The 26,657-nt window shown below is 46.7% G+C and overlaps 1 protein-coding gene across 3 annotated transcripts in view; it reads right to left on the reverse strand.

The window, feature by feature from the left end:
- The window catches only part of Dip2a (disco interacting protein 2 homolog A), a 79,173-nt gene that overhangs the window by 18,772 nt on the left and 33,744 nt on the right, over positions 1-26,657 (reverse strand). For all 3 annotated transcript variants that reach the window (XM_029482677.1, XM_029482676.1, XM_021174591.2), the window contains 16 exons: positions 24,755-24,874; positions 22,954-23,151; positions 20,569-20,660; positions 18,035-18,145; positions 16,804-16,927; positions 16,375-16,484; positions 15,879-15,981; positions 14,471-14,535; positions 14,184-14,277; positions 12,425-12,544; positions 10,191-10,305; positions 8,854-8,993; positions 5,812-5,948; positions 4,844-4,924; positions 4,006-4,133; positions 939-1,053 (listed from right to left, as the gene is read on the reverse strand). In XM_029482677.1, coding sequence (XP_029338537.1) covers positions 939-1,053; positions 4,006-4,133; positions 4,844-4,924; positions 5,812-5,948; positions 8,854-8,993; positions 10,191-10,305; positions 12,425-12,544; positions 14,184-14,277; positions 14,471-14,535; positions 15,879-15,981; positions 16,375-16,484; positions 16,804-16,927; positions 18,035-18,145; positions 20,569-20,660; positions 22,954-23,151; positions 24,755-24,874 — 1,853 coding nt within the window. The remainder of the gene's footprint in view (positions 1-938; positions 1,054-4,005; positions 4,134-4,843; positions 4,925-5,811; positions 5,949-8,853; positions 8,994-10,190; positions 10,306-12,424; positions 12,545-14,183; positions 14,278-14,470; positions 14,536-15,878; positions 15,982-16,374; positions 16,485-16,803; positions 16,928-18,034; positions 18,146-20,568; positions 20,661-22,953; positions 23,152-24,754; positions 24,875-26,657) is intronic.

The following is a 26,657-nucleotide window of genomic DNA, read 5'->3' on the forward strand; positions in this document are numbered from 1 at the left end:
CTTACAAACAATTGAGCAGTACCATTCTCTCCTCTGTCCTCTGAGAAGGGCTCAGAGTGACTGAGAAATAAGCAGTAAGGTCAAGTCCACTATCCCACTTAGGACCACACAGGACAGGTGCCCTGTGTCTACTATGGCTTCAGAGACCCCAGGCTTTATCAAGGGGCTCCATTGAGCTCTGAATGATAGCAGTCATAGCTACAACACACTGAAACACAGACATTTAAACCCATTAGTTCATGATGAAACAAACAAGTCAACTTAGCGATCATCCCTAGGGATTTCATTAATCTGGAATCTATCCACCATCTTTTTTTCCCTGTATGTTCTAGTTAATGGTGAAGGATGGTTGAAAAAGTCACAGCATGACTTCCACAAAACCGACAGATCACAAGTGCAGATGTAAGAGCGGCAACAAACGGGAGCCCCAGGCTCCCAGCCATCTTCAAGAGAATCTTGCCAGAAAACTGGCCTGGTCCAAACAGGCCTCCAGATCCACTCACAGGAGCCACAGAAACAGCCACAAGACATGATGCACACAAAGCATGGTTGGGTGAGACTGGGGAAAACGCATGCTTCCTTCAGACTTGCCACAAAAGTAACGGGGGTATCTACAGGATAAAAAGAATGTGTCCCTACCAATCGTAAGGATCTTGTGATTCCGTCAAAACAACTAGAAAGTTGAGGTAATTTTAACAGTGGTCAGACACAATTATATTCATAAATTATTAATCTTAAAAAAATGCTAATGGTATTTACAGAGATACAAACTGGACATGAAGCCAAGTGACCAGAATGTAAACTAATATATTGTTTTGTTTATACGTGTATATCTGATTGCTCTGACTTTCCTGGCACACATATCTGACTCTCTTTTAACTACCTATCATCTGTAAGCCCCTGTGTGCCGAGATCAGCAGCCACAGCAGCATGCCCACCTGTAGCACACGGCTCATCCATTGGAAGCTGTCTTCCTCTGAAGCGTCAGGCCGCTGCTCAGCCACCAAGACAATGCGGTCATCGTGCAGCACAGTCACAGAGAACACAGCGATCCTGAGAGGGGACACAGGCAAAGTGACATCTCTGAGGAAGAGTGTCGGAGCCCTTCCTCTCTCAAGTCAGGCTATATGAACGTCACAATGATCTGTGGAGTAGACAAGACTACTTATTCTTAATACACCAGGGAGCCTGTCATTCTCTTCTCTAGTACTATAGCTAAAACAGTTTCAACTCACAAAAATAACAATTGCAGTACTAGGCACAAATTAAAAAAAATCTTAATAGACCAAATATTTCCAATGATGAGGCTTATTTCCTTAGGCTTATTTCTTCTACCTAACTTTACAAATTTCAACAAGTCCTCTTCCATCAAAAAAAAAAAAAAAAAGAAAAAGAAAATTCTAAGGCCTGAAGAAGTGGCTCAGATGGCTGCTCTTCCAGAAGATCTGGGTTTGATTCCTATTGCCTACATGGTAGCTCATGACCTGTCACTCCAGTCCCAGGGGCATCGGATGGCCTTTTCTGGCCTCCATGGGCACCATGCATACATGTGGTGCACACAAAATAAAAATAAGTAGATTTTAAAATGTTTTAAGAACTGGGTTTTCCCACATTTTCCTAGAGCATGTGCAGAGGTTAGACAGAAGCTCTGAGGCCAGTTCTCCCCTTCTAGGTAGGTCCAGGGTTAAACCCAAGTCACCAAGCTTGCTAGTAAGTATCTTTATATGCTGAGCCGTCCCCATGGCCTACGTCTCCTCCTCTTTCTCCCTTCCTTCCTTGCATTTGTGTGTGTACATGTGTATACTCACCTTTTTCTTGTTTATATATCTGCCTGTGTGTGCACATGCATCTTTTGTTGTTGTTGTTCTGGACTATCAAAACTAACAGTCTTCTCCCATCAAAGTTAAGAGGCTGGCTTTCCCCACCAAATCCTTTATACTAGAATGTCCATAGATACGCGTTCTCCTATCTTCTCTATCACCTGGTACGCCCACGCATTTCTCAACGTGGCATGTACAGCCCATAAGCACATTCTTTTATCCAGCAAGCTTTCTCGGTGTCTTTCTCCTGGGCGTGTCCTCCTGTAGCATTCCTAAATGTACTTCTCTGGTACCTTGTCCACACGTTTTTCAATATGGGATTTATTGTAACAAAACTTCTGAAATACATATGCCTGGGGTTCTACAAGTTAAGAGACAATGTGAACAGGCACTGTGCTGGTTAGGTTTCTGTCAGCTCAGGCTATCTGGAAAGAGGGAACCTAACTGAGAAAGTGCTCTACCTGACTGGCTTGAGGGTAAATCTGTTGGACATTTTGTTGATAATGATTGATGGGAGATGGCCTAGCCCACTGTGTGTGGTACCATCCCTAGGCATGTGGTCCTGGGCTATAGAAGAAAGCGAGCTGGACAAGACATGGACAGCAGGCCAGTAAGCAGCTGTCTTCTGTGGCCTCTGCTTCAGTTCCTGCCTTGAACTCCTGCCCCGGCTTTCCTGTGTGATGAACTGCTAAGGTGTAACATGAGAAAAACCATTTGCTCCCCAAGTTGTTTTTAGTCATGGTGTTTATCACAGCAAACTAGGAGAGCCATAACATTTAGGTTAGAATGTGCAAACATCATGCTCTGCCACCTTATCAAATCAGTTCCATGGTGGTTGGAAGTCTGTTCAGCATCCTCCTAGCTTACCAAGTAAGAACACCTGGCTCCAGTGTAGGGTATGCCAGCCTCCCATCTCTTTAGACAGCTCTTCAGCTCCATGCACACCCTCTGGAGCTGCTACCTGGATTCCCCTCCTCTCTCTCATCCTTTCTCCCATCCTGTCTCCCATCCTCTCTCCCATCCTCTCTCTCATCCTTTCTCCCATCCTCTCTCCCATCCTGTCTCCCATCCTCTCTCTCATCCTTTCCCCCATCCTGTCTCCCATCCTCTCTCTCATCCTCTCTCTCATCCTTTCTCCTAATTCCTTCCAATGTTCTGTTCCTTCTTGAGTAGCTTCTTAACCTGATTTTCTACATTTTCCCCTGTATTTCTCAAGTCCCTGGAAGGGACAGGCAAGCTCCTCTGTCACAGAACAAAGCCACCACACACAGTAAGTCACATGGGCTGGCCTGACCTTACCAAGGTACTTGCCTAGGGGGGACAGTAGGATATGAAGACACAATCTCCCCAACCTGTTTAAAAGCAGGGCGTCTATTTCCCTGACAAGTGTCCCGTGGACAATACTGCCTGCAGCACCTGAGTTTCTACTTCAAGGGACCACCCACTGGAAGGTGTCTGTGCCCACCTGGTATGACTCCTTAACTATTTCTTTAATGCATGTTCAAAGGCAGGGCCTGGCCCAGCTCACAGGTCCACACTGAAGGAACAAAGGCGTATACTCCCTTTAGAGAAGAATCAGACTTTAAAGGAGTTGGCTGGGCAGGCCAAGAGAAGACGAGCTTCTTCTGAGCTCGAGAGCTCAGGGCGGGGAGAGCTGGAGAAAATTCCTTCTCAGACCTTTCCCACGGTGTCTCAGGCAGAACCACAGGCGTCCATCCACTCACCTGAATGTCTAAAGTCCTCGCTTAACCAATGAAGACACTCGGGAGGACATTTTTATTCTAGGAGCAATGAAGTATATGATATATATTGCCTGCATATATATCTTATATCTTATGTACCTTGTGTGTGCTGGTGCCTGAAGAGACCAGAATAGAGTGTTAAATACCTTGGAAATGGAATTACACCTTCCATGTAGGTGCTGAAATTGAACCTGGGTCCTCTGGAAGGGTAGTGAGTGCTCTCAACCACTGAGCCACCTCTGCAGAGCCAGACCATGCTCTCTTAGAGACCTGAACAACTGCTGGAAATGAAGTAGTTTACCTCTGCTATCTCTGAGGCAAACATTATTTTTCTTTCTTTGTGTAACTTTTCTGGTATGCATAACATTTATACTACACAGACCTCCCAGATTTTGAGTACAGAAGAGATCTGAAAGCCAGGTACGGGGTCTCCCATGCATCACCTGCCTCTGTAGACAAACTTCATGGGCTCCACAGCCAGGGCAGTAGCCACAATGTCATCTGCATTGTGTCTGCGGACTCCTACGACCATCAGCCCGTCCAACTTGCCCACGACGAAGACCAGGTTATCCTGAGGAAAGGGTGTGTCAGGCCTCAGGAGAGGGATTGGAGAACACAATGAATACAGCACCTCACAGGGTCAACAAGCGACTGCACCCCTCAGTACACTCAGGTCGGGTGAAACAGATCACGTGGGTGAAGAAAGGGCAGCACTGAAGGGTGGGAAAGGGGTGTCAATGCTAAAGGGCTATAAAGTCATGGATGGGTGTGTGAACGACTCTGAGATGCTCCAACAAGGGCAAGGCCTCCTGACGTGTCATGTGACCCATGAGCTAACTATGTAACTACAGATGCAGCCACAGTACACTAGCTGGTACTAAGCAGTTCTGGCCTGCAGACACCCACAAGGAAGCGAGTCCCTCTCTGAGCTGTGACAACCAATGTTTCTGGGAAAGGACATACAAGCATCCACCTGAGAAGAGGTGGGCCTAGATGCTACAGATGTATTCATTTCATCATTTTAAATATCAAAACTGGAAAAAAATGATAAAAACAAAATCGCCCCCACTTCGTTTCGCACCCGGGGCCCACTGTGGGTCAGTGGCTGGAGAAACAGTACGTGCAGGTCAGAAGCAGGCCAGGGTGGTCAGCATGACAGGCCAAGGTCACACTGAGAACCAAGGACACTGGGGACAGGAGCGTGTCTACAGAGCAGCGTTCCTTTCCTCCGCCAGCGCTCTCTGCAGCTGGGCGGGTACAGGAGGTCACACTCATACTCACAGGTCCGATAAATCCCAGAAGGCCTGTCCTGGTGAAAGGCCGGTCAGAGACAGGGACTCCATCCCCAGTGACCGGGACGGTCTGCCAGAAGAGGGGAGAGGAGGTCAGGCAGCAGACAACTCACTGACTACTAGAAAGACAGGGCGGGCAAGCAGGAGGACTCAATAGTGGCCAGGCCAAGGCAGGCTCATGCCTCCAAAATGCCTCTTGGTGATGACGCAGGCTTCTTAAAGACAAAGCCCACTGTTACTTCAGCGCTCGAGGGGGAAGACATCTGTCAGGGAGCTAGAACATTCGGTAATGTTGTCCTCTTGCAAAGCTTAGCAGCGTTGTTTTTCAAATATACAACAGTTGCATTTTATTTACATTTCCTTAGTTGTTTCAATTTCAGTTTTAGCTTGCACAAAGATTTATTACTTTCATTAACATATTTGGACCACACTCCTGGTCACAGACAGCTCAAAAAGCATAACCAGGGTGGGTGTGACTGTTGAGGGTGGAAGGCTGAGACCTGTCTTAGCGGACACAAAATCGAGTTAGGGAAAAATGGCATTACTTTAGCCATTTCAAATACCACAAACCGCCTGTGCCCCAGGGTTTAGTGTCCCACAGGAAGAGACTCCCAGGGCACCTGGCCCTCCACAGACCATTCTCTCACCTTGTCTGCTCTGCTGAGTGGATATAGCACCTACCCAGGACTCCACCAACCCTCATCTATTTGTACACCCAGCTCCTGGTATCACCTGTCCTTACAGGACTTATCGTGAACAACAGGGATCATACAGTGAGCAGAGCTGGGATCCTATCGGTACCTCCTCACTGGCCGAAGCCATCTAAGCCTGTGGAGCATGTGAATCACTCTGGGTCCCAGTAGCTCCTCGGAGGCCTCCACTTCCCCCTGAACATTTGTGCCCATCAACACTCATGGGATTTGATTTCAAGATAAAGATCAGGAAGGGGATACGCACCTCAAATGTATTCTTCGTGATTCCAAGCAGTCCATAGTATGCTGTCCCAGTTGCAACAGAATTGACACAGATTTCTCCAATTTCATCAGTTTTACAGAGATAAGGGGCACCATCTACCTTCACAACACACACACTAGCTAAACAGAGAAAAGAATTCAAAATCATCAAGGTATATATTTAAACAGATCACTCACAAAGGTTTTCTTGCTCACATATTCGAGGGGTTTTTCATTTGTTTGTTTGTTTGTTTTTGAGAAACCGCGTAGCTCTGACTGGCCCGGACCTCTCTATTTGGATGGAGCTGGCCTGAGGAACTCACAGAGATCCACCTGCCTCTGCCTCCCAAGTGATGAGATAATAAGTGTGCCACCGTGCCTGGCACTGCTGCTATATTTGAAGTTATAGGAACAAAACATTACACAGGCTGCAAATTCTTATACAGAGAGTCATGGTGTGGACAGTGCTATTTAAGTACTTGCTATAAGCAGTGTGAGGGATACGGCTATAAGTGGTAACGAGCTCACTTAGGATATAAGGAGGTCTGGGTCCACTGCCCGTACTAGAAAGACAGACACAGACCACACAGACACACAGACACACAGACATACACACACACACACAGACATACATGCACACATGCAGACATGCAGAATGGGGAGGGTCAGATGTGATTAAAAACTAAACTACATCTATGTAATACTCTTTAAAAAAAAAGATTTATTTATTTATTTTATGTGTACAAGTAGACTGTAGCTGTCTTCAGACACACCAGAAGAGGACATCAGATCCCATTACAGATGGTTGTGAGCCACCACGTGGTTGCTGGGAATTGAACTCAGGACCTCTGGAATAGCAGTCAGTGCTCTTAACTGCTGAGCCATCTCACCAGCCCTATGCAATACTCTCTTGACTAACAGAATCTCATTTTCCCAAGTACACGGACATGAGTATTTACCTTCAGTGTGCACAGAGATGATTTAAAAGTCACAAAAATTGCTCAAATTACTACAAATTCACTTGATATTGTGTAAGTGCGAATGCTAGGAGGCCTGTACAGCACACTTCAGCACTGGGATAAGACTTATTAGATTTGACTGTGCCCAGAAGCCCAGTCAATTAAGCAACCGCCAAACGCTGGGAGGGGCCCCAACCCCAGAGAGAATGCCTAGGAAGTATGTGCACAATCAGCCATTGTATGGCCATTTCGTCAGAGGTGAGACATCTGTCTTGGACTGAAGCGTGTTAAGACACGGGATGTTTTCAAGGGAAGTGAAACATTCCACCCTTCAAGGAAACTTCACTAAATCCAAGAAATAAACAACTTAAAAGCTTCAGAAAAAAATCCCTAAAACTCAGCAGATTCATTAGGCTCTCTCCTCCCAAAGCTTGCATATAACTTGCAGTGAATCGGGAGATACATTCTCAGGGAAGTCCAGCTGCATAGAAGAGGCTCAGACCATTTGAGCTGCCTGAGCAAGCTCTCCAGCCTCTTACGCTGCCTGCAGGTTGTACAGCGTGTTCCAGGTCTCCAGCTTTTGTGAGCAGTCATCTAGGCTGGGGTTGGCTTTCAGTGATATGGCTGTCATGGGATCATTTCCACTCCTGAAGCTCACTGGTCCACTAAGTTGGATGTGGATGCTATCCTGACTTTGGGCTGTTATGGATTCCCTGTCAGGGGCGAGTAGATAGCTGTTCATTTGTTCTCCAGGGAAAGTGTCACAAAGCATGTGTGCACACATCTGGCAGACACATACACAGAGAAACACCTGGGAGCACATGTACAGACATGTGGGAGTGTGTGGGAGTGTGTGTACAGATATATGGTACAGAAATATGACTGGGCAGTGCACAACACAAGACAGGTTTGCATGCCTCAGAGCAATAAAGGAGAACAAGTGCAACTCTTGATGTATTCAAAATAAATAGTGAGGCTGGGGAGACAGCTGCTAGGAAAGTGGGTGCCAGGAAGCATGGGACCTAAATAAATCTCAGAGCCGTGCACAATGGGTTAGAAAGCCATGCACAATGTGTTAGAAAGCCATGCACAATGTGTTAGAAAGCCATGCACAATGGCATTTTTTTTTTAAGTTCTAGTGTTGGGTAGACAGATGGGCAGGTCTTTGGGGCTTGCTGGCTAGCCAGACTAGCCGAGTCAGAGAGCTCCAGGCCACTGAGACCCTATTTCTAAGTAAGGGTTAGAATGTCTAAGTAACACCACCGGAGGTTGTCCTCAGGCCCCTACGTGCACACGCACATACATGTGTCCCCTCCGCATACAAAGGAATGTACAAACTAAGTACTACTCACAATGCCCCCCCACACACACAATTTACAACCTACTTGAACAAGTAAAAAATCTTAGTGCATTGTCTGTTTTTATTTTATCATTTGGTTGTTGTTGAGACCAGGTCTACTAGGTAGCCCAAGCAGGCCCCAAACACAGGACTCCTCTGCTTCAGCGTCCTAAGTGCTGAGACTGTTGAGGTCATCCGCCATGCTTTTGAAAATGTTTTAACTACAAAGTCAAGCATTCCGCAAGACTGCTTCTAAGGGAGTCAAATTATAGGAAGAAATATAATTCCCATGAATTAAAAGGTGGAGCCAGAAACTCTAATTTAAACCTCTATGTTCACTCCAGTCAGAACTCTGCCTAGCCAGGGTCCAGTCTACCTGAAGCTTCTGTGTCTGGAGTTTAGCACCTGCATCAAGGCTGCCTGGGCCACAGACTGCAGCTTGAGGCCAGGACGCCAGGCAGCCAGCAGAACCCACACATCTGGCAGAAGAGGGGAGCACTGATGTTGAGAGTAACTGGGTATGAGAGATAGCACCCTACTTTTGAAACTAACAGGGTGTCCTGATTAGCCTTGCCAACTTGGCCCAGCCTACAGTCCTCTCAAAGGAGGGCGTTAAATCCCCCCAAGAGGCACGAGGCTAAGGACTAGGCCTGGTGTACAGCGAGTGAGCTAGCACTGCTGGTGCACTAATGCTCTTTCTGTTGTGTCAATCAGGGCAGGATACAGATGCACTCTGGCCGATTCTTACCTCCGGGCATCACCTGGCCGACATCCTGAACAGTGAGCACCGACAGCTTCTCCTCAGTGTCAACTCGGATCACGCCGTAGCTCAGGCCGTTCATTGACAGGACAGCCTTTCTTGGAGGAGGTCCTCCCAGATCTGGAGGCCTAGGCAACAAGAGCACCAGCAACCTGCTGACGAGGGCCATCACTCCAAGGAGCACTGAGAGTGAGCCTCGACTGACATTCAGTCCCTCACTAAAGCACCTGCTCTGTGTATGGCCTGGTCAAGACAGTGTACTCTAAAGCCATGTGCCTCTCTACAGCATGGCTTCAATACTATTATAAAAGGTGACTCAATTTCTATCTGGTTATCTTGGGACCTTAGCATAGAGTCCTAGGGTACCCAGGTGGGCAGACTAACTATTAGGAGGCCTCTGGGCTGCAATGGGCTGTGATACCATGCATGTGCAGATGGGGATCAGGCCCATGGTACCTTTATAACACCACCTCCCCACAGCAGATGGCCTGATAGAACCCTTCCCAAGACATGGGACGTTGCTTTTAATTCTATTATTAAAATAGTTACTTAAAGCTTAGATATTTGTAAGCACACACTATCTTTAAATTATAAGGAAAATGCATACATGACCAGAGCTGAGGCAATTCTGTAAGAGGATGCTGAGGACAGAAAGCTGAGGAGATGTCCTCTACTGTGAGCACATGGCCGGAAGCCCCACAGAATGGTGCCCAAGGGCAGGATCAGCAGTACCAGGAGTCTCGTGATCAGGGCAGGAAAGTGCCTTTGGGGCTAGCTGTGGTTTGGGAACAACATGCTGTGTGCAAGAAGTATAGGAAGGAACCCAGGGACCAGATACTAGGATACCTCTAGTGGGGATACCTTTTAGATGGGGTGGGGACTCTCAGGGCAACCTCAAGGCCCTACTCTACGTCCCAAGATGTGCCACAAAGAGCAGCTTGGGGTGCAGAGGTTATGGTGGCAGATGCTTCCCTTGGTAAGTTAAAGGTTCTCTTCAGGAGACCCACAGCCAGCAGAGCCTCTCACAACAAAGAGCTCTTGCTTAGTTATAACTTTTACATATGATCAGGCAGAAATAGCAAGCTCTTGATTTGGGAAGAAGCGTAAGGAGAACTAAATTGAGAGAATCCAGTGTAGTCCAGGAACCATGGAACTGTAGGCTGCACCCCCTCTGCTACCTGAGGGGACTGCGGCACTGATAGGAAGTCCTTCTTCAGGATGCCCAATAGTTAGAAATAGACTACAAACTTAGAGTCATAGGTAACTCCATCAAACATAGACTACTCGAATATGTGTTCACAAAAGGCAGCATGCAGCTCAGTTACCTGCGGATGGCTACTGTCAGCGCCTCAGGAGAACTGGCACAAGGACAGATGACCTCTGGCCTCAGACCTCTGGACTGGAAGACGTTGAGGAAGGCATCGCAGGAAGATATTGACCCTGTGTAAAGCATAAAAGGTGACTGGAGGGCCAGCAGGCCAAGAGCACACAGTGTGTAAGGCATCACACTGCTGATAGCCAGGCTGAGTCCTGGCTGCACATAAACCTGTTTTAACAAGATCACCACTACAATTTGGCAAAGCAGTCCTTCTTAGAGTAGCAGTGATCACCATAAGACACACACGATCATTCCCTGCTCAGCAACAAGTAAGAGTCTGGAAATCTTTCACAGGAGGCCTGGCTTTAGACTTGTGTTTGTTACTGTGGCTCAGCAAGGCCTGGCCTGACCACAGATGGCCGATGGGACAACAAGTTCAGCTCCTGCGAGTGCCTTTAGAGATGTATGATCTACATCTTCACTAAATATGTCCTGCCTCTCCCTTGTGCCCTCTCCTTTGGGTAGACTTCCGTCATTCAGTTATTCAAGGCTGGCAAGATGTAACAGATGTGTTAGAGAACTTGGCAACAAGGAGGCTCCGCCTGCTCAGGGCCCCAATAACTAGGGTTCTGCAGCCATGGTGACACTAGGGTTTCATTATAAACCTCCCCCAACACAGGTACATAGAAGGGAAACAGGCATCTACAGGGGCTCCCAGTTTCACATTCTTTGGGGGGGCAGGTATCCTTCTGTATGCCTTCTCCTAAGGAAAGAAGGCAACAGACTGTTCCGTGTTACCAAGACTGGATACGGCATCATAAAGGACCAGTAAGTGAAGTGCAAATCAAGGCCTGTGAAGGGAAGCTAGCTCTTTGGTACCTGGAGGGATGTGGATGGAGGAGACAGGGCAGAGCTATTAGGGCTAACATGCATCTCTAGAAAGAAAACGCTGGAAGGAAGCGATGTGCTCAAGTGACCACCGACTGCAGCTGAGTGCATAAGCAGAGAGCCAGGGCAGTTGTGGAAGGCTGTGGGTGGCTGTGGGCGGCTGTGGGCGGCTATGGGCAGCTGTGGGCAGCTGTGGGCAGCTGTGGCTGGCTGTGGGCAGCTGTGGGTGGATGTAGATGGCTGTGGGCAGCTGTGGGTGGATGTAGATGGCTGTGGGCAGCTGTGGTTGGCTGAGTGCATAAGCAGAGAGCTAGGGAAGCTGTGGGTGGCTGTGGGCAGCTGTGGGTGGATATGGCTGGCTGTGAGCAGCTGTGGGCAGATGTGGGTGGCTGAGTGCATAAGCAGAGAGCTAGGGTAGCTCTGGGTAGCTGTTGGCAGCTGTAAGTGGCTATGGGCAGCTGAGTGTATAAACAGAGAGCCAGGGCAGCTGTGGGAGGCTGTGGGCAGCTAAATGAATAAGCAGAAAACCAGACCAGCTGTGGGCAGCTGTGGGCAGCTGTGGGCAGCTGTGGGCAGCTGTGGGCATGAGAAGGCATGAGTTATCCATGGATATGGGAAGGAGACCTTGCTGTCTCAGATGTACACTAAGAGGATGAGAGGTGTTTAGGGGTGCTGTGTGCTTGTTCTGCTCTCCTGAAAGATGGGGTACAGAGAAGAATAGGGGTAACTATTTGGTACTGCAGAAGAAACCCCTTGCTCAACAAGAGGACACCCAATTCAGGCCTCAGGCAGTCCTGGGCCTAAGAAGTTCACGCAGCCACCAGAGCAGTTACAGCCCTGTTGACAGCAGCATCCTCACTGCTTAGGCAGATGCCACAGTCATTCCTCCAGGAGGGCTTGGAGTTGGCCAGAGATACATGGAGGAGGAATAGCTGGGTCCCTGTGAAGGAGGTTGGAGTTGAGAGCCACATCAAGGGAGCCTAACACCAAAGGGCAAGGAGTTCAAGAGGTCCCTAACAAATCAGAGATCCTATTTATAGCGTAATCCACTGACCTCTTAAAAGACAACGGTTCCCACTAAAGGTTCTGACAATTGTATTAAAATTGCTTGTAAATTTAGTCTTAATGAATACATATGCGACCCACCAATGGGTCACTAACAAGGGGTAGGTAACATGTCATAGAACGTTATAGGACACTGACGTTTCCTTATAGGACACTTATCAAAGTAGTGATAAAGCCTGAATTTTGTACAATAGGCTCCATCTCAACAGGCTGTTCAGTCCTCCTGGCAAGTCGAGAATCACGTGTGCCAATACCCCAAACCCACCCGTGGTCACCCAGCCTACTCACATGGGTTAGCGCCGTCTGCCACAATCAACATGCGCAGAGAGCTGAGACAGACATCTCTCTGACCTCGCTGCGCCAAGAGCGACCAGTGCATATCTCGGGACTTCACCAGGGCAGCCCGGGCTGCAAAGAGAAGAGAGTACCAATGTCTTAGTGTCACAGGGGCAGGCACGCCCACACTTCAAAACACTGCTGCACTCATCCTGTGCAGAGGCACGCGTGCAGAGGGTGAGGGACTGCTGCGGGGAACACACCCTTGTCTGTTTGACTACCATCTGTTATCTCGTGCGCTTCCTAACCCCTTCCATACCTTTTCTCCTTAAAACTTAATTTGAAGATGCAGTTTGGATATAAGATGCTTGGATCCACTTTCCGACCTTTTGTTTTTATTTTATATGTATGAGTGTTTTGCCTGCATGTATGTCTGTGTACCACAGGCATGCAGTGCCCACAGTGGATATAAGATGCTTGGATCCACTTTCCNACCTTTTGTTTTTATTTTATATGTATGAGTGTTTTGCCTGCATGTATGTCTGTGTACCACAGGCATGCAGTGCCCACAGAGCACAGAGAGTGGCATAAGATTCCCTACAACTGGAGTTATAGAGATCGCTGTTAGCTGCCATGTGGGTGCTGGAACCCAAACCTGGGTCCTCTGGAGAATCAACCAGTGCTCTTAACCTGAGACATCTCTCCAGCCCCAGCCTTTTAAAAAGTTAATCTTTATTATTTTATTACTTTATGAGTATGAGGTTTTGCCTGCATATGTGTGTATGTACCATGTGTGTGCCTGGTACCCTTGGAGACCAGGAAGAGGACAAAGGATGCCCTAGAACTGGAGTTACAGACAGTTGTGAGCCACCAAGTGAGTGCTAGGATTTGAACCCAAGTCCTCTAGACACCAGTGCTCTCAACACCAGGGCTTTATCTCTAGTCCCTGAGACTTTTTTACTCTTTGAACATTGACTGTTTTCTCTTGGATGTGCGCTGTCCCTCCCCAAGGTGCTGACCCTTGTTTTGTGCTGCCTCATTGCCAGAACCCTCACATCACTTGGTCTGCAGGGCTCTGGCAGCCTCCGGATCAGGAAGTGAAATGAACTGGAATTTGAATGAGTGTGTAGAGCCCAGTGAATCCCACTGCCTTTGACCAGGCTTTGTCTTCCTCCATAAAACAGATGCCAGGCATTCTGTAACAGGAATGTTGATCTGGAGATGCTGGCAGAGTACAGTAAGTTAGTCTTAGTAGCTGCTGAGCTCTATTGCATAGGGACAAACAGATGCTGGAGCTGTGCAGTCACATGATCAGGTTTCCTGTTTGGTGCTGAGAGATACCCCAACCACTGGGAGGAAAGAAGAACAGGGGACAGGCCTCACAGATGGCCTGCCTCATTTATCCATCCTGCCTGTCACAGACTGTATCATTTGAACAACAGCCTTGTTAGAGCTTCAAAAACTCTAACCACAAATTAAAACCATCTCAAATAATATTAGGAACACTGATGTGATACTGAAGGAAACTTCAAAAGAATAGAATTAGGAGTGTCAGGTCCTTCAGTGAAGAGCCCAGCTATGCTGCTGCAGGTAGCGGTCCAGGCCCTGAGAAGGTCTGGACCGGCATGGCCTACAGAGACACCCCCAGGTAGCTCTACAGCCCACAGCTGCAGTTCTGTGTGTTGCCTTCATGTTTCCTTAGTTACTAAACATCGGTTTGTAGAGAATTCTTTAAAGCAAGACAAGGCAAGTGAGGGCAGGTTTCTGCTACCTTTATAGGAACACACTTTCTGAATCCAGGAGAGTGGGTTGACCTTCATCAGGGCATATGGGATGCTGATGACATGCATCCTATTCATGACACTCTGCAAAGAAAGAAATGGACTAGCTCAGAGGCAGGCAGGCTGAAACTATGCCGAACAAGCACACCAAACCTAACAAGCTGGAGCGTCAGTGTTCCACGGGTTTCGTTTATCTCTTGCTCCCACCCCAGCCACTAGCAAACAACACTCACTGTTAAGACTCCGTGCCACAAACTAGCATCCAAACAACACTCACTGTTAAGACTCCGTGCCACAAACCAGCATCCCTTTTGAAGTCCAGCACATTCGTTAACGTTTCGGCTGAAAGCGGACACAGAAAGTTAATACTGATGAACAGCTCTTTGCTAAGCTCTGCACACGTTGAGCGCGGTCCCAAGGTGAATACGTAACCAGCACACAAGAGCTTCAGGAAACAGACGGCACTTCCAAACCATGCACCGGTTAACAGGGAGCTAAGTATCTGCTCAGATGACTGGAAACACCGTTCTGGACTGGAGCGGAAGACCATGCCCATCTTCAATTCAAAAGCACAAGGAACACGACATACAGCAAGAACTACAGAAGGTCACTGTATGGTTGCACCATTGTGACGGGCTGCCCCTCAGAAGCAAGAGGCAGGATGACAAACTGCCATGGACACTCTTATTTCTCAGCTTCCTACCCAGACTCCCTCAGTTGTCACACCCACAGTGGGCAGTCTTGCATCATATTTGTACAAAGAAGTGACATGCATGCCAGGGATACTGTAGCACTCTGAATGACAATCTCCCTGTCCTTTAGCTGAAGAGCCAAACTAAAAGTGACATAAATTAAATGATGGCCTGAGATCGAAAGACCTCAAAGGACTTTGCTTTATAGAACTAACTTTTAAAATTCTTGGAAATACTTGAAAATCTCTACAAGGTTTGTATCACGATTGCCCACAAGCTAACCCTTGAGATTAAGCATCTTATTTAATATATATAATATATATAAATATGCCGCTCAATTTTACTTTCTAGTTTTGCCCAGTTCTAGTTCTGCAATGTAAGAAAACCACCATGCGTCCAAGTTTAGTACTTAAAATTATATATTTCCTATTGATCTCATAAGTATACACAATTACTATCTATCAATATAAGATAAGATTCATTTAAAATATTAATAGTCAATTGGGGCTCTACTTTATCAAAGATAATCTAAGATCATAAAGATTATACTTAAGCATTTCCATGCATGACTGCTCAAGCCACAAATACATTCACTGAAAGTGACAACGTTAGAGGAGAAGGATGCTCCAGGATGACTGTTCTCTACTGTTTATAATGCACACCGCACCGCCCTTCAGCATGCCAATAACTGATCCAGCCATTGTGCATAAACAGATCACTGGTGCACAAGTCTCACACTCCATAAAACCGTGTCAGTGTGACTTTATTGAAACTGTCCTAGGTGTGGCAGCCTAGGCTATGCAGAGAGGGACCTTCTCCCTAAGTCCTGCATAAGCCAACACCTTCTCCCAAGGATGTCAGTAGACAACTGCACCCACTGCCTGGTGCAGCTGCATTAAAAGTTAGTGCACCATGCACAGCAATGGGTGCAGCCATGTTCGTCAGATTCCTATGCAGGCAGTAAGAGCTGCAATCCAGAACGTGTGGCCTTACCTTCCGTGTACCCACACGCCTGGGTCAGGGCCTGGCACTGCGCCAGCAGGGATGAGTGGGATACGGTGACCCCTACTGTGCTGCCTTCTTTGCTGGTTTTATACTGTAAAATTTCAAGGGAGAAAAACAACAATGTATACTTCTGCACCACACCGGACAAGGAGGCTGAAGACTCTTAAGAAGCAGCTGCTGGCGTCATCCCTCCCCTTGCCTTTATCGTGGCTCTTAGGGGACCTGGGATAGTGCTAGAGGACAGCAGTGCACACAAACTGCATCTTAACTGCCCATGTCCTAGGAGGGACAGTCAGGGATGAGTAGGTCAGAGTAAATCCTGACATGACCCAATTACAGGTCTATAGGACACTATGTATATCTGGGATGGAGGTAAAAATTAGGAGAGCACTTAGCCTAAAAGGTATTAAGTAGTTATCTTTTTATAAAAACCAGGCCCGAGCCTGTGAGGGATGTGTCTGTGCAGTATTGAGGATGCCCTTACTTCAATGTACGCAGTCCTGGACCCTGTGTCCTGGGCCAGCGGGTACCAGTCCTTTGGAGGTCTCGTCAGATGCTTCCCATCAATCACCAGCCAGGCGAGTGGGGGCCAACCTGTGACAGCACATGGGATAAGTTGTGAAAGGCGGTCAGAAGGCTGTGCTCCACACATGTGGAACCTGTGCCCAGCAGGCACCCAGCAGCCCCAGGGAGCTGTGGGAGGCAAGCATTGTTTTCTTATCTTTTTACTCAAACAGAGAAGCACGGAGCATAAGAGGTAGACTGAATCAGACAAAAGCCCTGACAAGTATGTCCTCTGCTATCGACCCAGCAGCCTCTGTGGGTATAGTGTCTGGCACAGCATGCCTAGAAGGCAAAGCCAGGTAAAAGGCAGAGCCAGAGCACAGCCAGAACTGTGACCCAGGAGCCTCACCTTTGAAAGTGGCCACCTCGCCTGTCGGTGCCTTGGGCAGACCCTTCTGACAAGCATCTGTGGTCAGGGCCAGGGTCACCCCACAGCTGCCCAGGAGAAACCCAACCTGCTGGCTGCCTGCATCCTGCAGAAGACAAAGCAATGGAGGTAGAGGCGGAGCTGTGGCAGGGGAGCAATAGCCACACCCCAGCCCCTGGAGCACGGGCTGTGTAAAATTCTTCCACCCTTCATAAACCTTCTAAAACAACTCAGTCTCATTATTGGCAGGATACTCTATTTTCATGAAAATAAGACAAGTTTTTGAAATTTAGGGGGCACTTTTTTGTTTGGCTTCTTTATTCACAGTGAAATATAAAGGTCTGAATAGTGGACTAATTAATTTATTGCACTTTATTCTTACAAATGAAACTTGAATACATTTTAATGGACTCTAGACATAATCGTTTACACTGAGTCCTGACTGGAACCTACACATGACTCTGGAGGTCTGGCCTCGTCACTGTGCCACTGTGCACAGAAGCGCTTGCCCCCTTCTCAGATCCTCTCTCTGCATGTCCCTCAGCAATGTCAGTCACATAGCTTAAGGAACCCAGAGTTTGCTCTCTCAGAGTCACCGTCCCTGGAGAGGCATTGGTCTTGTTTGCAGATTTTACTTGTGAGATTCCTGAGCATTTGTTATTCATAGCACTCATGCTAATGACTATGTGAACACAGAAATGAGAGGGCAGGGAAGCCTGCTGTTCTAAGACACAGGAGTATTCTGCTCAGATATTTTTCAATAATCAGACTACTGATATTCATATCCAAACTGAGATAGCCATCTAGAGCAGCCAAGCCCCTCACATCAACAACTTATGAATGATAAACCTGCCCGCCCTGTAAGTGAACAGGAAATACATGAGAATATCTATCCCGTTTATTTGATGTTATTATTAATTTAATAAATAAAACCCAGAACAGCTTGCCTAGTCCAATTCTGTTCACTGGAATATAACGCACTCACGATTTCTTTTGGGAAATTCAGGCGGATGCTAGGACAGCTCTGCCCCGCTGGGGCTCGGCTGTGTCTGCAGGCAAACCCCATGGTGCTCTCTGGAAGGTCCTGGGAGGCCTGTTTGATGCTTGCCTCCTCCAGGGACCTGCTTACCCCTGTGAAGAGGGCACTAATCACACAGCACCTAAAGAGAGACACAGAGGGTGCCCACATCTGGGCCTGACCCACAGCTGTTACCTTTCTCGTTAGTGGTACTTCTATAGGGACAGGGACCAGCTCTGCCAGGAGACACCCGTAGAACGCAACCATGAACATGACAGGGTCACTATTTGGAAACACAAGTGCCACCTACATGTGGAAACAACAGCAAAAACTGTGAGGTTTCGGGAGTGACGGGGGCTTTTTGTCTTTTAGAATTCTGTTAATTAGATAAAGATGAGTGGGTTTTTTTTTTTTTCAAATTTAGTTGAAAAACATCTAATTTTGTTTAAAAAAAATCTAATGTTGGAATTCATTCTTTTATTTATACAATTTTGAATAAACAATTGTAGCTGCAGCCTTTACTGCACATGGAACAAAACAGTCCACAGTGGTAGGCTAAGGCCTTCGGATGCATGCAGACTGAGAGCCAGATCTAACACCCACCCACACAGACTGTCGCTATCAACAAACAGTCCCGTTGTCTGGTCTGGCGGCCAGTGCCTTGGCACACTAAGCAACCCTGCTGGCCCAATTCATAGATTTTGAAACACATATTTCCTTGCATTTGATTTTTAAAAATATTTAATGTCTTTTATTTCCTGTAATCATATGGATATTTATTTGGGACTACCATAATCCCAACTGTCAATTAAAAGCTACTCTCTGGCCAAATTCATAAAACTGTTTATGAGATAAAATTTTATAAAAACCCAAATATAGTAACTGGTGTTGTAATAAGCAATGAGCCAGAATAACAGTGAGAGCCCTTGAGAAGACAAACAGTGGTTTAGCTTGACCCTCCACTTCTAAGACAATACTTAAGCTATGTCTGTCTACTGATCTTCATTCTGTACCTCAGTTTACAAGCTACATGTCTAACAAGTTTATTGAAAAGAAAACCCTCTCTTTCCAAAAATGATTAAATAGTGGTTGCTTCAGCTGTAACTCTGAGACAAGAAGCCTGGTACAGAAGAGGGATCTTTAGCGAACGCTATGCAGGGATGGATTTATGCACTTTGTTGTTTTTTTTTTAAAGATTTATTTATTTATTATTATATGTAAATACACTGTAGCTGTCTTCAGATGCACCAGAAGAGGGTGTCAGATCTCATTATGGATGGTTGTGAGCCACCATGTGGTTGCTGGGATTTGAACTCTGGACCTTCGGAAGAGCAGTTGGGTGCTCTTACCCACTGAGCCATCTTGCCAGCCCCGGATTTATGCACTCTGTAAGTACACTATCACAGGAGTGTGATTCTTCCAGCAGACTGACGGCTCAGTCACTAAGAGCTGGTTCAACTTTCATATCCTAACCCTCTTTGTACAGATTCTCATGTACGTCAACTGTGAGAAGTCCCGAAGCCGCTGTGATGGCTGGCTCTAGGTACATATTATTCTCTATTCCCACCCTAAAGACCTTGGAGATGTTTGTCCCCGAAGTACACAGTTCTGCTGCATGCTCTGGCGTGGCTCTCCACACCCCCCTCGGCATGCACACTGTCCTGGTGCAGCGTGTCACTCTGCTCCTGCCACAGCCAAGTGGCTCTGCTTTCTGACCCACATCTTTTCTAGACTCACATCCATTGGGCGCCCAGTCTTGGGTGAGCCTGTAAATCCGTCCTGTTTCTCTCTCTGTATGCTGCACTCTCCTGCTCCCGTCTCTCCTGCCCCCTCCCCCTCCCTCTGTCATTTGTTAAAAGACTTATTTTTATTTTATGTGATGAAAGTGTTGCCTGCAGGTATGCCTACGTGCACCACAAGCCTGCAGAGAAAGCTGGACCCGCCCCCCGCCCCCGCCCCCGGAACTGGAGTCACACGTGAGTGCTGGGAGCCAGACCCAGGTGCTCCTTACCACTGAGCTATCATCTCTCAAGCCCCTCATTTTTGGTTTCCTAAGGCAAGGGATTCATTTGTGACCCAGGCTAGCCTGGAGTACAAGGTCTTCTGCCTCTCTAGTACTGGGACTGCAGGCATGCCCCAGGCCTGCCCACTCTCCACTTCCTGGTCTTTCTAAGTGAAATCCTTTCCCCATTTATGAAACACTTTAATTTCAGGCCTCAGGGGACATCAGTGCTTAGAGACCTTCCTTCTGCACCTGGTTGGTGTACAGCCCTTTCCTTTCGCCTTCCCTCCCACCCTTCCCTTTCCTTTGTTTTTGAATGGTTTTCCTTCACAGGAAGCCTCTTGTGGGCGGAGTCACATGAAGGTGTAAATCACAAAAGGCCCCTGGGAATTCGAGGCTATCTTATTCTGGGGACACTTTAGAACACCTGTTCCCAGGACACTCTCACCTTCCAGCCCGACTGCCTGGAGCACTTCAGCACACCAGAGCTTCCTCCATAGACGGAAACCCTCCACCCAACTGCATATGCAGTGACCCATTAGCCACAGGTGCCTGGCTGCTGGGTCCCTGGCTGGGCCACCTTAATTCTTACCACAACATTGTTTTCATACTAAGTAGCTTTCCGTTGCTAACTTTAAGCCTCTTGTGTCAGCACTGTAACTCTAAGCAACTGATAGGACATCAATTACAATAAAATATATCTTAAGGTCACAATCTGGCTACTTACTCTGTCTCCAGGGTTAAGCAGGGGCTCATTCTTACTGGTCAGTTTGTTAAGTAGAGTATACGCTAATTTTAGACTCCGACTCCAGAGTTTGCCTAAAACAAAACAAAAGTAATAAGCAATGTTAAGTTGTGAAAAAACTACTAGTTAACATGTGACATAGTGAGCATGTAGCCTCCAACAGACCTTTTCTCTATTGGTAGATTCAGTTTCCAACTGTGAGCTATTTAGTGCAATTCTACCAGGAACACCACAGCTTTCTCTCAAAAAATAACCTATAACTATTTTTATTTACACAAATAAGATTATATTACAAAAATCAGTCAGCAAAAAGGCCATACTATGTATATGTTGTACACGTGCATATGTACACACATGTAGAGTATGTATAAGTTTTCAAGGAACACGACCACATATCCAACTGGACGCTTTTTCCAACTAACACTGCATTGTGGATGCCGTCTTCTGATGTTAAATGCTCACTAATGACGTCACTTGAGTGGTGTGCATTCAAGAGCTGAATTACAGCTCCCACAGTTTACTTAGGAGAGCCGGCAACACCAGAATGGAATGTCTGCTCAGACTATGCTGGCCCTCGCGGCGAGCGGCTGCCATGCTTACACCTAGCCCTGGTGAGTTCTCAAAAGGAAAAAGCTTCGCTGAGAAAGAAAAGGACAAAAGAGAAGAGAAGGATGCAGGTGTGTCTGAGTGGGAGGCAGGAGGGAGCATGGGTAGAAATCAGAGGCCACTGGCAGCCTCACTGTGTCAGCTTCATTGTATCGCAGAAGAAACACAGATGCCTTTGGCCCCTTAAACACTGTGGCCCTTGTGGTGCATCTGGGGGGAGGGGTTGTTCTCTCTCTGAATGAATGCTCTCATGTAAATACTATGAAGCGGGTGCTGTGCTCACATGTGTTAACTGTGAGACCTGAAAAACCAGCAAGAAAAAAGATGAAAACCCGAACATGGTTTTAGCCTGCTTTAAAAGATCAGTTCTGAGCCAGGCCTGGTGGCACACGCCTTTAATCCCAGCACTCGGGAGGCAGAGGCAGGCGGATTTCTGAGTTCCAGGACAGCCAGGGTTACACAGAGAAACCCTGTCTCGAAAAGAACCCCCCAAAAACCCAAAAACAAAAAAACAAACAACCCGCCCCCCCCCCCAAAATCAGTTCTGGGTGTTAGAATCCATGTTTCCCAGCAGAATCTACCTGTCTGTCTCGAATGACGCTTTGTGATCAAGTCAGTTTTACCCCAGCCATACAAACTCTGGTACTGTCAGCACAATGTGCCATGTCAATGGGACAAAATGAAAAGCCAGGTAATAATCTCAATAGGTGGATGGAAAATAAATTATTCACAATTTTAAAATGACTATACAAGAACTGAGTCCTTACACTAGGCATAAAGGGAAACAAAGTTCCTTAACACGATAAAGGGTACCATTAAACCCAGCAGGAGGCATCACAGTGATGTAGAGAGTAGAGGCAAGGCCTTCAATGTCAGACTGAACACGTCAGCCAGAGGAAGGCAGAGAAGGCAAAATAACTGGAAATAAGACTGTTATTTGTGCACACTATGATTATGTACTTCGTGAATCGTTTACAAGTGAACTTAGTAAGGCTGCCAGATTTATCAACATATAAATGCCATCTAGCATAAAAGCTACAGTACGATTCATATAGCTAAGACTTAAGTGTCACAAGAAACACAAAAGACTCTCCATAGAAAGTTATACTTCATGGGCTAGCAAACTGGTTCAGTGGGTAAAAACACTTGTCGACAAATCTGACAACCCAAGTTCAATTCCCGGAACCCACATGGTATAAAGAAAGCAATGACTTCCACAAGTTGTCCTCTGACCTCTGTGTGAATGCCACAATAAGCATGTGCACACACATGCACACACACATTAAAAAGAAAGAACTATAATACGTTATTGACAACAAAACCTCATGAATGCAAAGATGTGCATTTGCACACAGATTCAAAGCAGTGCCCATCAAAATCTCAGATACAGAGATACCCAAACTATCTGAAATACATGGAGTGCAAACAGCTAAGATACCCTTGGTGACAAGAGAAGGTGCTCTAGAGTGTCAAAACTTGTCATATAAAGCGATGACATCAAAGTGTTGTGGTCATGCTGTGTGTAGTGCACACCTTTAATCCCAGCACTCCAAAGCAGAGGCAGGTAGATCACTGTGAGTTCAAGGCCGGCCAGAGCTACATAGTATGACCCTGTCTCAAAACAGAGACAAACAAAAACAAAGTCTGCCATGTGGCTGCAGTTTCCTGCTTTGCAATGTGCACCAAGCAGCGTGTCTGCTGTGGCACTCAGAGAACAGTGTAAGGTAGATCGGAGGCATGATGCTTTCTGCTGATACTTGCCATAGGTCAGGGTGCAGGTGGCTTTCCCCGCTGTGTCCAAGGCAGTCAGACAGGGGGCTTTAGGCTGTGTTGTGCCCCAGAGCTGCAGTGCAGCCAACAGAGACAGTGGCCCAGAAGTTCCCACTGACAGAGGCTCTCCCTTCAGCACGGCCATCTGATCCCCCTCAGGCTTGGGCTGATTCGGATCTGGTTGCTGAACTATAAGGCAACGAGACATTTCAGGGTGCCGTGTACACATCTGCTTGCTAACAGCTGTACTTTATGATTTTACTTTGTAGCCAAAATTATAAAACATTTATAATAAATAATCTACCTAGAGTCACAGACAGATTAAAGCGAGATCAGTTACAGATAATAATTTTGAGACAAAAAACTTCTCCGTTCTGTAACCCATAACCTCATATAAAGGCGACCCCAAGTCATTTCTACCTTCCTTCCTTGGGGATGCTCTCTGACATGGTGGTAGGTACTCCAGAGCTCCAAAGCAGGGGCTGGAAGGCTTTAGAGCATGAGAAACTGGTCCTAGAGACCAGCTCACTTAAGACCAACTGAGCAGAGCCACCTCTGAAGTCGGGCATCAAAACCACCAGCACAGGGGGCTAGCAAGACCACCAAGTAGTCAGAATCTATTAACTCCAGTTACCTTTCTGACCCCCACAGGTATCAACAACACAAATAATACATATACATATATGTAGACAAAACACTCGCACCTAAATAATCATTTGGGAGGACAACACGGAAGTCTATTTCTAGGGGTTATGCATCAGCTCTGTCACCGTGTCCAACAAAACTGCTCTCTAGGCTGCAGGCACAGCCAAGTGGTAGAGTATTCAGCTACAAGTTTGAGGTCCTGGCTTCAATTTCCAACTGTAAACAGCTAAGAAAACCGGCTGGCTGAGCATGGGGACAGCCATCTGCAATCCCAGCTCTGAAAAGGCTTGGGGAAGAAGACTGCAACTTGAAAGCCAGCCGAGGTTAGGACGAGCCCACTGCCCCCACAAGGCTGACATCTTGCTTTAAGAAACATACATACTGTGAACTCTGAACCTAAAAGGCACTGTCAGATTAGATAGGACAACCAGGTTCTAAAAACCAGACCTCATGTTCAGATGTAGAGGAGATGCCCATGCTGGCAACACTGCACAGAGGCAAGTGAGGATTAATTGTGTGGTGCCTGTTGTCTACACACACACACACACACACACACACACGAATGCACACATACATATATACACATATGTACACACACATATATGCATGCATACATGAACACATACACAACACATGCCTGGATATATACACAGGCCAGCACTGGCTTATTTCTGTGCCCTACAGGCTTTCTCTTACTCTTGCTAGTTTTCTTTAAAAGAAAAAAATTTTGCATTCTTTCTAAATATATACTCCTTTATAAATGAGAGGCGAGCATTTGGAAAAGAAGCCAAAGCTAAGTTAAAAACCAAATGTTTTAAAGCCATGGGATGACAAGTAGTTTGGACTTAATGTTTAAATCAAGATTTCAATAATCTAAATTAAATGAAACATCGAAAGTATTTTTATGAGGCGCTAACCACCGGACCGGATGCAGAGAGATGCTGAGTCACCTTACAATGAGTCGTATGGTTCCTACCTGCCCGTGCGCAGGAAGTGGTCAGCGGGGCTCCACAGTCACCACTGCACGTGGTTATTTTACTGTGTCACCGCATGTTGTGACTCACAGGAAATGCACATTTGCCTGTATTCAGACTCTCTTGGCCACAATATTCACCAAAACATGCAAGACCAAGTCAGGGTACTCTACCTTCCAGTAACTCCTCAAAATCATCCACAAAGAATTCCTTCAGAGGAGGGCGCTTTGGCCTCTTCAGGGTATTCAGTAGCTGCTGGATTTTGGAGGACACTCTGCTGTTCACAGGCACACCTGTCAAGGAGAGAACGGGAAGGACTGGGTCATGCCATGGCCACTGGAGCACGCGCCGGGCGTGAGGTCTGATGAGCAGCTGTTCAGTGGAGCAGACGCCACTGTAGATCCAGCCAGGTGCTGGTCCTATCGGTCGTGTTAGACTATGTCGATCCATTTGACAAGGATCTACTCGATATCTTTCAGGAAACAGGATTTGTTCTGAGCTAACAGTTTACAAAGTAATCCCGAAATCCTGTGGGGAGGAGGGTAACTCCACGGCTTTTCAGAGCACATGTCAAACTCATTGCGTGGTCTCATCGGAATGTAATCTGTGGATACTCGAGAGATGGTTCAGTGGTTAGGACACTAACTGCTCTTCCAGAGAACCTGGGCTCCAATCCCAGCATATATGGCAACTTAAAACCGTATATAATTCCAGGAGGATCCAATACCCTCTTCTAGCCACTGTGGGCACGGCATGTACACAGTGCACAGACGTTACATGCAACAAGCAATATACATAAAACAAAAACAGAAGGAACTAAAACCTTAAAAATGATCTTTAAATGGGAATATAAGATACTTTTTCTGCTCTGTGTCTGACAGCAGCAGACACCGGAGCCAGTGGTGGGACTATGATGCTTCTGTCAGGCAGACACCCACACAACAGCAACAGCAATGATGTCTACTATGGCAGAAATTCTTCCTTAATGTGAGATTTATGCCTACATGTGATGAATTCAATGCAATGAATTTACAGTATTTTAGTTCAGTGTAACCTAGGTGTGGTGACATACGCCTTTAATCCCAGTTCTTGGGAGACAGAGGCAGTAGATCTCTATGAATTTGAGGTCATCCTGGTCTTCATAGGGCCAGCCTTGACTACATAGTGAGACTCTATCTTAGAAGGAAAGGAGGAAAGAAAAGAAGAGAGGAGAAAAAGAAGAGATTTTTCAGTTTAATTTTACATTTTTAAAAAAAGTAAATTATTAGGGCTGAAGAGAAGGCTCCATGGTTAAGAGCACTGGCTGTTCTTCCAGGACCCGGGATTGCTTCCCAGTGCCCACGTAGGAGCTCACAAACGTCTGCAATTCCAGTCCTAGGGAATCTGATGCCGAATTTTGACCTTTGTGGACATAGTGCTGGAGCAGTAGCTAAAACTCTGCATCCTGATCTGTAGGCAGCAGGCAGAGGGAGAGGCAGAGGCAGAGGGAGGGGCAGAGGGAGAGGAGGAGGGAGCAGGCTTCTGAAACCTCAAAGCTCACCTCTAGTGACCCCCCTCCTAATCCTAATTCTTCTCCAACAGGTCCACTCCCTGCTGACTAAGCATTCAGACATACTAGCTTAGCTGGTAGGGCCTCTCTCACTCAAACTGTTGCACTATATAACAGATGAACTGAGAAAGACCTTGCCCTACTACACCAGTTCCATCTTGCTCCTCCTCTTAAAAGATGACCGTTTTGTTTGCACTGCTTTCTGGTTATCCTTCCTATGTCCTTCTACGAAGGAATACAGACGCAGTAGTGACTTCGTATCTTCTTTCTTACACAGATGTGGACGGCTACAGATGTCCTCAGACCCTGGTTCACTCTGACAAGTGCACGGTCCCCTGCAGTGTGAACCTATGACCTTTCCTGAGCCAACTTGTGAGACGTCAGTAATTTCATATAGTTTCTAACACAGTTAAAGCCAGTGCTGCAATGGATGACTCTGCACTCCATTTCCTTAGTTTTGCAGGAACAGGCTCAGACAAAAAAATTCCTAAATTGGTTCATCTGCTGCGTCTGTCTCTTTCCCTGCT

This window comes from Mus caroli, chromosome 10, assembly GCF_900094665.2.
Source record: "Mus caroli chromosome 10, CAROLI_EIJ_v1.1, whole genome shotgun sequence".
In the NCBI taxonomy this organism is placed as follows: domain Eukaryota; kingdom Metazoa; phylum Chordata; class Mammalia; order Rodentia; family Muridae; genus Mus; species Mus caroli.